Raw genomic sequence first — 14,405 nt, forward strand, 5'->3', positions numbered from 1 at the left:
AAATTGAATTAATCTGTTACACACGTCCAAAAATATTAACTTCAAAATATATTTCATACATAATACACACATATTTTGTACTATAGTATGTACAATTTATAGCTTACCTTTATTGATGACTTGTTGGTGTATGGAAGACGGTGAGGAGGGGGGGTGGGGCAGGGAGGAGGAGGAAGAAAGGTGTTACTGTTTGGATTGGGTGTCCCCTTCCATTATAACATCAAGCACTGAGGACTTCTCTGGACAGCTTGATTTGGGTGAGGCGTTTCAAAAAAGCTTTGCATTTCTTCCCATACTGCACATGTCTAAATTGTTGAGGAACCGAGGGCATGGTATATACAATAATAATTAATTACTTTTATGTTTAGAAAGCAAAACAGCTGGAAAAACAATGAAATGCTTTATAATGAATTCAAGCACGATCGTCACTAAGCGGGGTCATCCGTGCCACCAGGAACCACGCGCTCTATCAACCCATGTGTATATCACAAAGGTGAAAGTAGAGGTAGAGAGTCAAATTTTCTGACTATCTTCTTGAGGTTATCTTGAGATGATTTCGGACTAAATTGGGGTTGTAACTCAAAAAATCTGTAAGTAGCGGTTCCATTGTATTGTATATGCATATAAGGTAAATAGAACAACATTATTACCCATTTTGTACTAGTAAGTAGACCATGTGAAAAAAACTGCTTTTCGTCATTTTTAGTACAGTAGTTATTCATTCCCGATATTATTTGTTACGCTGTATCATTCGTTTTTGTGTTCATAAAGGCTGTAACAAAAAATACCCGAGTAAAACAAACGGAACGGACACACGTTTCGACTCTAGGATAGGCAGTAGTAGTCATGAGCGTGGTCATGAAAACAATGAGCCTCCTGCGTGGGTGGCCAACCACACAGCGGTGTCGTGGCACGTGGGTTAGACAAAAAATGGAAAGATGTTGACGTGCATTTTGGAAAAAAGTCCCATATTAATCGGACAATAAGTGGCATTTTTACAAATGGTTTTAATTGTTAACGCTTAATGTCATGTCCCACACTGTGTACGGGAATTGCCTTCGAGATGACGTTATTGGGGTCATTAAAACAAAGTGCCAACTGCCAGTTTACATACAGGCTGCAGATGTATTTTTTATATAGAAAATTAATAAGTGCTTTATAGTTTTTGATTGTTATACAGTTCTTTATATTTAGGCCTTTAAAATTTAAATTGATTATCAAATACTGAAATGTTCTTCGCACCCAACAATAAAGATTTACAAATCTGTAAATGTTATTGTATTTTGGTATTCTAATGTGTAGGTTGGCTGTTCAGAAATAATAATAAAAAATATTAAATAAAATTTATTTATTCACAAAAGAGCTTATTGTAAATTTATGGAGGCATAAAAAGTTACAAATCATTGTTTCTTTTTCTCATACACTTTTTAATGTCCTGTGTAGCTTTTCTCTTCTTAAATCCAGTATTACCACTGTTGTCTTTATCACTGGCTGAGAGCGTCACTGTCTTTTCTGTAAAGGAGACCTCGGGCTTCCTAAATGACACTTCGGGACCATAATATCCTTCTTCAACAATTTGTGGAAGTTGGTAGTCTATGGTCTGTTGAGGTTCATTGCTGTGTATGTAAAAGAAAACTACATTAATGCCATATTGAAAAGAACATGGTTATGTACTATAGCTTAAAGACCTGGAGTTAAAAAATCACTCGAGCATGTATAGTTTTGGATTACAAAGTTTCATGACCAAAATTGTTGCTGTACAAAATAACTTTATTATCCTTTAACAAAATGGGAATTTATCTTTTGGATCCTGAAAAAGCCAAGACAAAGGACAAGATAACTCAATCAGAAGACGACGACGACCTACAGAGAAAGTGGTGGAAAGAATGCCAGGAAACTTCGTACTGTTGCTGAGATGAAGCTCTCAGGTGGGACACTTAACGAAGCCACCTGATCACCATACATATGGTGATAAACCCGTGTCAAAAAGACCAGACGCAAAGAGCGGAGTAAAAGACTGAACCAGCCGTGTAGCAGAACGGACCGACCTGCTGGAAGAGGCGGAGCCATGGAAAACGTCCCGGGTTCGCACACCGAGCAAGCAGCACCTGGAACCAAGGCTGGGCTGGCCACCAAGGCGCCATTAGGATTACTCGCCACCTGGTAGGACTCCAGGTAACCCCACCTCGACCAATCCAGCCGAAAGGGCGTCGCATAGCTCGGGAAACGCTGACGTGAAGAGGTCCACATTCGGGAGAGTGGATGTCCTGCAGAGCCAATGGAAGGACTTGGCATCGACTGTCCATTCCGTGAACGGGAAGGAACCGAGACAGGCTGTCTGCCAGGATGTTGGACACTCCCTGGATATGAACCAAATGGATAGCCAAACCCCGAGAAGCCAGTAGATGAGTCACTCGAAATGACCAGCCCCAAAGAGGCAAGGACTGAAGGGAACCCCCACGGTTCAGGCAATGGACCACCGGAGAACAGTCCAAATGGAGCCAAATGGTCGAACACCGTGCGACCCGAACTCTCCGAAGCGACAGCCAAACCTCTGCGAACTCCTGCACCGTGCTGTGAGCCCGACAGAAGGACAGACCGCATCGCCCTTGACTGGCCTGGTCACAAAGCCCCAGCTGAGAGACGTGTCCGTGAACACATCAAGTGAGGGCTCGGGTAGGCGCCATGGCACCGAGCCCTGAAAACTCTGAAGAGGAAGCCAGTGACGCAGCAACAGACTCAAGGGCCCCCCAGAGGCCAAAGCAGAAGGGGCATCTCCGAAGGAACCAGAACAGACACTGAAGCCAAACCCGACACAGTGGGTAGATCAGCACAGCGAAGTTCAAACTCTCGATCAACCGCCGAGTGATCGGGGACCCCCACAGAAACAGCCCAAGGCGGAGCCGCAGCAACGACTCCAGAGGTAGAAACATGGAAGTGGTCCGAGAGTCCAAAACAAGACCCAGCCAGGTCCAAATGTGGGACAGAACCGGATGGAACTTCCTCCCCCAAACCCGGCGAGCTGGGAAAGAACCACACCTCTGGCAAGCAGACAAGCGGACCAACTGGGAGCCACACCAGCCAGCCATCGAGGTAAGCCAGGACCCTAACCCCCTAACGGATGCAGACGGGTCACCACGATCTTGGTAAGACGTGTAAACACTCGAGGTGCCAGATTTGAGCCAAAAGGGAGGCAACGAAAGCGGTAAGCCTGACGCCCCACCACAAAACCTAACCAGTCCTTGAACCCCGGATGAATAGGAAGGTATGGTGTGATATTTGCCTGTTTCCTGGGGAATTGAGGGCATTCTACCTCTCTGTTCGGCTTTCGTTTGCATTTTGCCATGATGGCCGATAAGGTATATCCCTAACTACAGGGGTTTTCCAGGGCCATTGCTCCCTGTGCCTCTCTGAGGGGGACCAGGTTCTGGCTCGTGGTCTCTGGTAGGCAGAACTCCATTTACTAATGCCCCGGTCTAATGTATTACACATTAGCCCGATAGCTCCAGGGAGCTGGGGCTCTCACAGAAAATGGCATTTCATTATATGCAACACTGGTTTTTTGAGGTGTGTGGCCGAGATCAGATTCAAGTGCATCCATAATGATTCTTTTTGTTTACTAAGGGTTCATTACCTATTACATCACCTGGCTGTTGCTCCACAAAAGTGCCTCTGGGGCAAGGTTCTAAAGCCTCACTATTGTTCCCATCATCATGCATATTGATACAAAAAAAGGTTGGGCACACTTCATAAATCATGCTCAAATGCCTTATGGATTGGTAGCCCCTATGACAAGGCACTATTCCTGGAGGGTAAAGGGAAATATACAGTGGAACCTCCGTTTACGAATTTAATCCATTCCCAGAGATGGTTCATAAACCGAAACAAATTTTCCCATAAGAAATGATGTAAATTTAATTAATCCGTTCCACACTCCCAAAAATATTAACTTAAAAAAACTGAAGTGTGCTTCGCCCTTGTCACCAGGAACCACACGCTCGGTCATCCCATATGTGTATCAACAAACTCTCCAAGCGAGGCAAAGCTCATAAACCAAGGCAAATGTTTTCAAAGAAATTGAGCTCATACACCAAAAATTTTGTAAAGTGGGGCATTCGTAAACTGAGGTTCCACTGTAATGCCACGAGAAAAGACTCAAGCAAAATCAACGTTGCTATTTCTCATGCTAAGCCTCAAATCAACAAACACTAGTACTACGGTACTTACATTTTAACTTCTTGCCAAGAAGAATAAGCTTTGGCTTTTGGTGCGGGTCCATACTCTATTGGTCCAGAGGAAACGGGGGTTGTATTAGTTTGAGATTTCTGAGTTGCTATTACAGTTGATGAATTAGTTTTACTTGCGGTACTTTTATGAATGGAATTTGTATCTTTGGTATCATTCTTTTTGTTTAATTTTTCCTGTTCAGCAATAGAAAGAAAGCCTTCCTTTGGAACATCCCAAGTAGATTCTGAAAATGGAGGAATGTACAATATTCATAGCTAATTATCATGATCTCTAGATTTTTTATACACAAGAAAATTATTTGGCTATATAGACACAAATTGTACACCTAAATAAATCGTATTGATAAAGTAGCAAACAACAAAAATATGCAACAAAATTGATTACAAAATAAATTTAATTCACAATAATTTGAATTATTGTATACAGCAATATACTAATTGAATTACTGTATACAGCTGAAGGTCTTGAAAATGTCAACATTGGGGGATATAATTATTACTTAGCTTATAGGTTTCTAAATGCATATAAGAAAACAGATAGGGGAGATCCTTTGTAACTAGAAATAGGTAGAACAAAATACAATTTCAAATTACTATAAAGGCTGTGTGGTAAAAAGTCAATTGGGAAGTACAGTAGCTAGAATTGGCACTAAGATAGGATAAGGTAATATGTGCCAAAGCTACTGAAAACTTTAGAAACATTTATGACGAAGAAAACAGGACACAATAGTTACTGGAAACTGAGCTAGGCTCATAAACAGGTGATCATACGCACTCATGATCACCTGTTTGTGATCATGATCACATACATTAACTACCAGTTAACACAGTTTTAACAATCAGTAACTGTTTTTATAATGTTTGATAGTTTCATATATTTGATATTATTAATGCATTGTTTTAGTGTAATTATGTCTGCCTAAAAGGTCTAAAAAGAGCTCCGCAACTGATGGCACCATGGCACCTAGTAGTTTGGCACCATGTCAGAATAGTAGCTTCAGGAAGCCACAAGAGGCTCCCCCAGAAAATGATGGTTAGAATCCACATTGTACAAGTGTATGCTGAACAAAACCAACTGCACAATATAAATCAAATAATGTCTAGAGGGACTGATTTTGAGTGGTTTGATTATGTAGGTGGTTCAGATACACATGTGGTCAAATTTGTAGCCTTTATTGTACACAAAGAATAGAGAATCTTAATGCCAATAGTATCAGGTACTAACTTACATGGGGTTTAACAATGTCCAAGTCAATGCATTAGCACTTAAATTCATTCTTTGGAAAGTTTCATTATAAAGGAATATAGAACATATATACCTCTAAAGTCCATATTGTATACAAAAGCCTTCAACCTTTCTCTTATGGCTAAATGAGTTCAAGCAAGGCATCCAGCTAAGGGTACAGGTAACTCTCAGTGTTACATGTACAGTATTACTATCATCCTGCATCTAGAGAATTGGTGAGAAAGGCTATTCCAGTTTCCCTCGAGGGACATGACAATAATGGTACCTACCAACCTTGTGGCTCCCTTGTGGAGGTTCTGGGGATCAAAGTCCACATGGCCTGGTCTCTGACCAGGCCTCCCAGTTGGTCATTTGGCCAACCAGGCTGTTTGCAGCCTGACGTATAAATCATAGCCTGGTCGATCAGGTACCCTTTGAAGTACAATGTAGGAGCTTGACAGCTAAGTGGACAGTGCTTCGGATTCGTAGTCCTGAGGTTTCGGGTTTGATCTCCGGTGGAGGCAGAAACAAATAGGCAGAGTTTGTTTCACCCTGATGCCCCTGTTACCTAGCAGTAAATAGGTACCTGGGAGTTAGACAGCTGCTACAGGTTGCTTCCTGGGGGTGGTGGGGGGCTGTGTAACAAAAAGGGTGCCTGGTCGAGGACCGGGCTGGAGGGATGCTAAGCCCCGAAATCATCTCAAGATAATCTCAAGATAAGATTGGAGGAGTTTGTTGAGTTCTCTCTTGAACACTGCGAGACCAGTCAGTTAGTAATTACTTTTATGTTTAGACAAAGATCCTCCTATCTCCAGCTGGAGGTTATTTCCCTTCAGGGAAGCACTGAAAAGTCTTGGGCCATTGATGTTGATAGAGTTCTCTCTCAGTGTACCTATTGCACCTCTGCTTTTCAATGGGGCTATTTTGCACATCCTGCCATACCTAATGGTTTCATGTGATGTAATCTCCGTGTTCAGTTTTGGAACCAGTCCCTCTAATATTTTCCATGTGTAGATTATTATGTATCTTTTGCCTGTGCTTTAGAGAATACAGATTTAGAACTGTTAATTGGTCCCAATAATTTAGATGACTTATAGAGTGGATTCTAGTGGTTATGGATCTTTGCATACTCTCTACGTCAGTAATTTTTCCAGCTTTAATAGGGCTGTAAGTGTGCAACAATATTCCACCCTAGAGAGCACTAGTATCTTGAAAAGTATCATTATTGGTATGGCATTCCTTGTTTGGAAGGTCCTTGTTATCCAGCCTGTCATTTTTCTTGCAGTTGTGACAGCCACTTTATTGTGTTCTGTAAAGGTAAGGTCTTCTGACATAATTACTCCTAGATCTTTCACATAAGTTTTTCATTCTATAGTGTGATTGTCATATGATTGACATAATTTATATATGAATCAATTATACTATAATTTTTCAGTTATGTCAGTTACATTGAGTGCGTCTCCCCGGTTCAGCTACACAAGTTATGCTTTGTCTATTAGGTCACATCTTAGTAACTAATGCCAATAATGCCTGATGCCACAGCCACCATGACTAGTCACATACTTCATGTTATGCCATGTGTTGTCATATATTCCCATCTAGGTGGTCACTGAGATTGATGTTACAATTGTGAACATCATTAACACAGGAAGTTGGCAAGCAGAATGTAGCAAACATGTGGTCCCTGGTCCCTGAGTACCAGTTTCCTTTAATAAGATGTTATAAATGCTCTCCCACTTTCATTGTGTGATAAGAGTACAATGAAATGTGAAATTCTAAATGTTAAGTAAATAAAAAAGTAAAAACTATAATTGATCTAGAGTGTAACGCACAACCATCCTTCCACTTCACTGTGACTTGCTTGTATATTTATATAAATACAAACATCACTAACGTGCTACTGGACATTTATATGTATTATTGTGTTTATAATGAATCATAATGATGTCTTTATCAATAAATGAGATCCCATAAACAGGATGTGGTAGTAGTTTGTTGATGAAGTTAGTTTTTGCAATTGATTGTTGATGGTGGTAGTTTGTTGGAGATGGCAATGAAAGTATTAGTTTACTATTTGTAGTGGTGTAGGTTTGGCGTTGGTCTTTTCAGTGATTAGCTCATTTGAATTAAAAGATTAGCAGAGCTAAATAAATACATACTGTACTGGTATTGTACTATTTGTTAACCCTTAAAATGTTGAGCTTTCAAAACTGAGATACTGTACACTGGTTCAGAAATTTGTGCATAAGCTACATGAAGCACTTGGATGCATGAAAGAATATTGCTGTGAAAGGATATAGTACAAACATAACAAATCTTACCTCCTGACTCAGTATGCCAATAGTATGTGTATCCCTCTGGTGATTTGGCTTCATACCAATTCTTGGTCACAGGCAATTCAGAGGTCTTGGTATCTGTTGTCGTCTTTTTCTTGCCAACAACAATCTCTGCATTACTTGCCGCTGCGACCTCGCTGATCTTAACGCCTGTCAGGTCAGGATTCTCTTCAATGTCATTCTTATAGGCTTTCAGTGCTGCCTTTGTAAAGAAAAAAATTTATTTCATACATTTTAATAATATTCCTTTCTGAGCAAGGTCCCCCCCCCGCATGATTCCTCCAAGCAAACAACCATAAAACACCCAGAACACTCCCATCAACCTTCAACCTCACTATAACATGGAACCTTCAAAATAGTCTTGTCGTGTAATTGGAAGAGAAACAACAGAGAGTACTCCAAATGAACCACCAACGGAGAAAGCCAGCTTGCTATGTTACCAAAAAGTAGAACAAATCTCTCGATTCTACTCCAAGCGATAACGGGCCACTCAGAGATGTAAAATTTGTTACAATCATTCTGTTTTCTCAGTTATTTGTTGGGCTATAACTATAAATTTAATGTCAAAATATTTTCAAATTAATTCTTTAGAAAACAAGTAAAAATAAGTGTATTTATAATAGATTATGCACTGACAGCGATGAATATACAGATGTTTATAAGTATCAATTGGGTGGCGAGTTTTAGCATCATCAGAACATTTACCGTAGGAGAATGATATGTTTTAGTCCCTACAAAATGCGAGTGTTAATACAGCTCCTTCACCATCACCATCTTCACCACAGCTTCCTTACCATCACTATCCTCATTACAATTCCCATACTCTCTCCATCATAGATCCCCCAACCTCCATCATAAACATCCTGGCTACAGCTCCCCTGCTACTTACCACCACCATCCTTAACCCTGGAAACACAAACCATAACTGTCTCTATTTTCCACTTGTTACAACTTGTAATAAAGTTGTTACATCTTGGCTTAACGTATTTATGACATATTAGAATGTTGTTACAACTTGCTATATTGGTTGTTATAACTGGTTAGGAGGTGTTAAAACTTGTTCAAATGTTGTACCAATGTCGTAGTTTCGGTGTGTGTTTGACAGGAATACAGCTTCTTCATCATCACCATCTTCTCTACATCTCCTTTGCCTTCTACCATCAGAGGCAAGGCAAGGCCAGAAGGATAATCAGACACAGCAAGACAGTGGGCCTAATCAGGCTGGTGAGGAGAGAGATCAGGGGAATGAGTGTGGATGATTAGCTTAACATTCACAAATACCACCCTCTGGAATGGAACTAACCCAGAGGGAGAATCTTACACACTCAGGAAGAAACTAGGTACTGTACCCCAGTGAATGAGTAATATAATAATTTTTGTAATAGAAATGCAGATGGCATTACAAATAAAGGGGTAGAGCTGCAAGAACGGGTGGCAGAACTGCATCCTCATGTCATCGCAGTTAAGTAGACAAAAGTAAAAGCGAATGCAATATGGAAAGAAAAGAAAGGATAAACAAGAGGGAGGTAGTAGTAAAGTTATAGTCCTACTGATATAATTAATTGTAAATTATATAAGTAGGACTACAACTTTACTAGAACTTTACTGTTCTTTATTTTACTTTATAACAACACTAGAGCTTTTAGAAGACAGATTCTGGAGACAATCAACCAAAAGGACTTCATACTAGATATAATAACAATGACGACCTACAAGATAATAGTACTGTAGTTGTTATTTATAACCCTCCATTAACTACAGGAAGGTCTAGGCTGGAATATGATAAATGTAATGAAACAAGCTTGAACATAACAGAAAAGGCAACCACATTGGCATGGAGAGCCAAAGCAAGAGCCAAAGCAAAGATCCTAATACGTGGGGATTTTAATCAAAGGGAAATAAGCAGATCCCTTTCCCACCCTCTCCCCTCCCCTCTCTCCCTTTCTTTCCTCTAATTGCTCCCATTTTCTCCATTTTATCTCACCCTCCACCTCTCCTCCTCCATCCCCCATCTCCCTACCCTCTTCCCTTCAACTTCAGACAGACATACATTTCTCTTTATATATATGGAAGAGTTGCCTAGCTGCACCTGGGTCTCCTTCCATTTCTTTCCACCCTTTCCCCACTCTTCATCCCATCCACCCCTTAACTCCCTCATCCCTATCCCCATGGTTCCCCCTTTGTCCTCCTCTATCTCTTCCTTCTCTCAGAAAATTTAATATTAACAAACATTGAAATAACTTATACTGTATGGGTTTCTCAGAAACATTATTTTGCACTTGACTCCATAAAACTAACATTAAACATTAAAACTCTATAAAAGCTAATATTTCTTAAAGCATTAAACTTAAGCCTAACCTGATCAGTCTATGCCCATTCTGTACTCCCAGACCATTCAACCTGCAAAGTTGTGAGAGGCTAGCTTCAAGTATCTGGCCTTCAACTCCGGACAGACAGACAGAGATTCTCTCTGACGAGTATTGATTTTTAGATTTGTTTTCTTCTTTCTTTTCAAATATAAATGAATCAAGTCCATAAGTTAATGTTTATGGCTAATACATAGTCAGACAAACAAAATTTACCATTTTCTATTTTGTCAAAATTAACACTTAAGCGTTGTGATGACGTTTGCGTAGTCATTAAAACAATACAACGCAGTTCGGGGCACGACGTCAACAATTAATTTTTACTTATTCTTATTAGTAAGTACTGTATAAACGTTGTGGTGAAAGAGTTTAACATTGGGTTGTGTGCTCACAGGCAATGCCAGGCCTACCTTATGGTGCGATGCTGATGGCCCGCCAGGCCAGTGAATGTGTTAAGACTGTTAGGGGATAAATTGTTCTTGCTGTACTCTCCACTTCTCCCTGCACGAATCACATGGCAAGACTATTTACAAGGTTCCTTGCTATGATGGACCAAAGGTCAATGATAGCTTGACATTTTGGCAGTGTCTTGGGAGGACCCTGACTCAGTAAGTCAGGGAAGCAACCACTTGGCTCCTCAGAAAAGTGTTTTAATTCTCTCAATGCCTTTTTGTTTTAGAATGTCGTATACCTTTGTCACTACTAAAATACCATAAAGAAGTATCAATACTGAAACTTGTACATTAAAAAGCATGATTTCAAGACAAAAGTATTTAAATTTCAAACTAATCATATTAAGTGCAGTACTGTATCATTAACAAGCCAAAATTAAAACAGAATAAAGCAAGCAATATGTTATAAATGAAACAACTTAAAACATAATATCCAATTGGTTAAAAATTCCTCCATTTAAGACGCTATATATATTTTAAAAAAATCAGGATAGATTGTGATGGTGATTTGGTGAAGTTAGTAGTTCTAAATAAGAAAAGCTTAATAGTGTGTTGTTGGTGATGGTTTAGAGGTGGTAATTGTGGAGCTTTTGGTGGTAGTTGGTGTTATTGGTTGTGGTGACTGTTGATGTAATGAAGATGGTTTTAGTGATGTGGTGGATGTGGTGTAGTAGTGGTAGCAGTTTTGGTTTTGAAGTTGATTTTGCTGATTTAGTGGCAGTTGTGGTACAGTGGTGGCATTGCAGTGGTGGCTCTGTGCTGTTATTTTTGTTGATAGCACAATAAAGTAAGCAATGTGTAGTCTATGCAGGAGCATGTGTCCTTGTGTGTATATGTTGTCATGCAATTTCCCTCCTCAAGTTGAGTAGTAACATCTTCTAAGCAGTAGTCATTGTTATTTTTATGTTCATTTATGTTCATTCATTTTATGTTCATTGTCCAGTGTGTATTTTTATGTAAATAAATGGTATATTCTCTTGTGTAACACGATTGTATGTGATTGTTCATCCCGAGTGTTGCACCGCCATGGTGATGACGCCTAGTTTAGCAACTGGCTGGTAGTTGGGGCAATTGTGCCCCAAGTGTCTGGGCAAGGCGTTGTCATTAGGTAGACGAGTCCTCACCTTTAGTCAGGTTCAGGCATTTGTCACAGGCTGGACACCTTCTCTCTTAGTGAAATTGCTCTGGCATTTCAATAAGAGTTGTTGTGTTTGGTAAAGTATATTGTAGCCTTTACTTATACTGTATTACTTTGTTGTATCTGTGTCCAAGTCACAGAGTTGAAATTAGTATTCAACCTGTGTGTTATTTTAATGTTATTATATCAAGTGTACACAGACAGTCGTATTGCAGGCGTTAAAGTAACTTTTATTTGTTTTATTAAATTAAATTATATTTTTAAATCTGTTTATTTTACTTTACTCCTGTTTCCCATATTCACATTGCAATGTTTATGCAGCTTTTTGTTTCTTTCATGCTATGTGAGCATAACTTCAGCTGGGTATAACTGCAGTACCTCATTTCACATAACAATGTATACAAGAATGTCTGTATTAGGGGGTGTGGGTGTTTACCTGACATATAAAGAGACTTGTTAAATCATCCACAACACTGAAACATTATAGCTAAAACAAGGTCATATAATGGGAGTCAGCACTCACTTCCTCCATTGCTTTAAGAAAGTCTCCTTCCTGCTGTTTAGCCTCATAGTCTTCTTGGCCTTTCCTTCCCATCTCTGCAAGGCGTATTTGAACATTTTCTTTGTGTCGCTTGCCTCTTTCATGGAATTCTACGCTGGGTTTGTTGTCGGCAATCCAACACTTACAAAAGTCGCAAAATTTCCGTGGATTTGACTTCCAGTATTCAGACCTGTTGTGCATATAAAAAACTATCAGTCATGATGGGGTACTTCAAACATATTTGCTAAATAATGTATATTAAACTAGATGCAATTTGATCACATGAGAACATTCAAAAAAAGCTAACCCTGAGCTAGCATTTCTTATGATACGAACAGGGTTGTTAAATGTGTACAGTGGATGTAATACTGTAAATACATTTGAGTTAAGGCTAGTGTAATGAGTACCATTGATGTAAGAAGCAGAGGCTGATGTAAAATTCACATTCTAGTTTATTGAGTACTGTCTAGTGGATTAGGATAGGTTGGAGGGAGGGGTTCAGAAGAAAAATGCGAGGATGTGGTCTTCTAGTTTTGGTATATTTAATGTGTCTAACCTCTCCTCTTGGCTCTTGCCCTTCAGTTCTGGGAGCTACTTAGTAGCATGTCTTTGCACCTTTTCCAGTTTGTTGATGTGCTTCTTAAGATATGGGCACCACACAACTGCTGCATATTCTGGCTTTGGGCCTAACAAAAGTCGTGAACAATTTCTTTAATATTTCACCATCCATGTATTTAAAAGCAATTCTGAAGTTTGAAAGCGTGGCATAGGCTCCTTGCACAACGTTCTTTATGTGGTCCTCAGGTGATAGTTTTCTATCTAGAACCACCCCTAGATCTCTTTCTCTATCAGAATTCTTTAAAGATTTCTCACATAATTTATAGGTTGTGTGGGGTCTATGTTCTATTCCACATTCCATAACATGGCATTTATTCACATTAAATTCCATTTGCCAAGTGTTGCTCCATATACTTATTTTGTCAAGGCCTTCTTGAAGGGCATGACAATCATCTAGGTTTCTTATCTTCCCTATTATCTTAGCATCATCAGCAAACATGTTCATATAATTCTGTATTCCAACTGGTTGATCGTTTATGTAGACAATGAACATTACTGGTGCAAGAACTGAATCCTGTGGTTAGGTTAGGTTAAGCTTTAGGTTAAGTTAACCTAAAATTTGCATAGTACTGTATGGCAAAAAGTACTGTATGGGAAAGTAGAGCTAAATGGTAGAGAAGTTGTGAAAAGTGGAAACTGGACCAGACAACCTAAAATCCATTAGGGATCTGGTAGATGCCTATAGAACAGGAAATTGAGAACATTAAGGAATGTCTTGTGAAAACAAATAATTGCACAAAGTTATATTTATTAACTAGTACCTTACTACTTATAATAAACCTTTACCCATCAGTTCACCATAAATAATTACAGCTAAAATAAAATCAATCAGGATAAATGAGGGGAACCTTTGACAAGCCGCCGGCTTCCTGTCCTCGTCGAAGCCACTAGTGTTAGTGGCCCTTAGGTAAATTCAGGTAAATGAAATGTCTTATAATAAACTTCCGAATCAACATTCCTAGTTAGATCTTGAGAAAATTCCTCAGCTGCACAGGCTTGACATAATATATGTTACAGAAAGTTATAGGAATACTCATGTATGTTTCTCCACGTATGAAATGTAATTTTATATATCTTACATTTATAAATCTATTATTAAATATTCCTCAAGCAGGAGAATGTGACACAAACTTTGTTTACAAACGTTGATAGTGTCTCAGCTGACTAACACTTAAATCATCAATTATCTTAAAACAAAAAGTAGTACAGCGGACTATAATTTAAAAAAACTACGAATTATAATTTAAAGAACATGAGCTGCTACATTTTCTGAAATATTATAATCAAAATTGATGTGAACAAAGATCTTGCCGTGACACTATTCCAATACTTTTAGTCAGCAATCACGGAGAAAAAAATAAAAATAGCCGTATAAATTATTATTGCTGATTAACTTAGTCTTATTAATTGAAGTTTTACTTATTGCCCATGACTGGCAAGACTGAGGCAAGGCGCGCCGCCCCAGTGGCTCGAGGTTTAAGA

At 39.2% G+C, this 14,405-nt stretch overlaps 1 protein-coding gene across 2 annotated transcripts; it reads right to left on the reverse strand.

Moving 5' to 3' along the window:
- Window positions 1-709: 709 nt before the first annotated feature.
- LOC123767130 (WW domain-binding protein 4) lies at window positions 710-14,139 on the reverse strand. 2 transcript variants are annotated; one of them, XM_045756655.2, is made up of 5 exons: window positions 14,003-14,139; window positions 12,288-12,495; window positions 7,794-8,010; window positions 4,228-4,471; window positions 710-1,616 (listed from the first exon to the last, which is right to left on the reverse strand). In XM_045756655.2, coding segments are annotated over exons 1-5 (894 nt in total). In that variant the 5' UTR covers window positions 14,005-14,139; the 3' UTR covers window positions 710-1,393. The 2 variants fall into 2 exon arrangements, with proteins under 2 accessions (XP_045612611.1, XP_069160959.1); XM_069304858.1 differs by lacking the exon at window positions 14,003-14,139 and adding an exon at window positions 13,772-13,905.
- Between the last annotated feature and the right edge of the window lie 266 nt (window positions 14,140-14,405).

The sequence above is a fragment of the Procambarus clarkii genome, chromosome 53 (assembly GCF_040958095.1).
Source record: "Procambarus clarkii isolate CNS0578487 chromosome 53, FALCON_Pclarkii_2.0, whole genome shotgun sequence".
NCBI lineage: Eukaryota > Metazoa > Arthropoda > Malacostraca > Decapoda > Cambaridae > Procambarus > Procambarus clarkii.

What these genes read in the sequence shown, in the direction of transcription:
- LOC123767130 (XM_045756655.2), bottom strand. An exon ending in TTCTTAAAGCAATGGAGGAA is followed by an intron (nt 8,011 to 12,287) that starts GTGAGTGCTGAC and finishes TTCTTTACAAAG; the next exon opens with GCAGCACTGAAAGCCTATAA. An exon ending in TTGGCATACTGAGTCAGGAG is followed by an intron (nt 4,472 to 7,793) that starts GTAAGATTTGTT and finishes CTCCATTTTCAG; the next exon opens with AATCTACTTGGGATGTTCCA.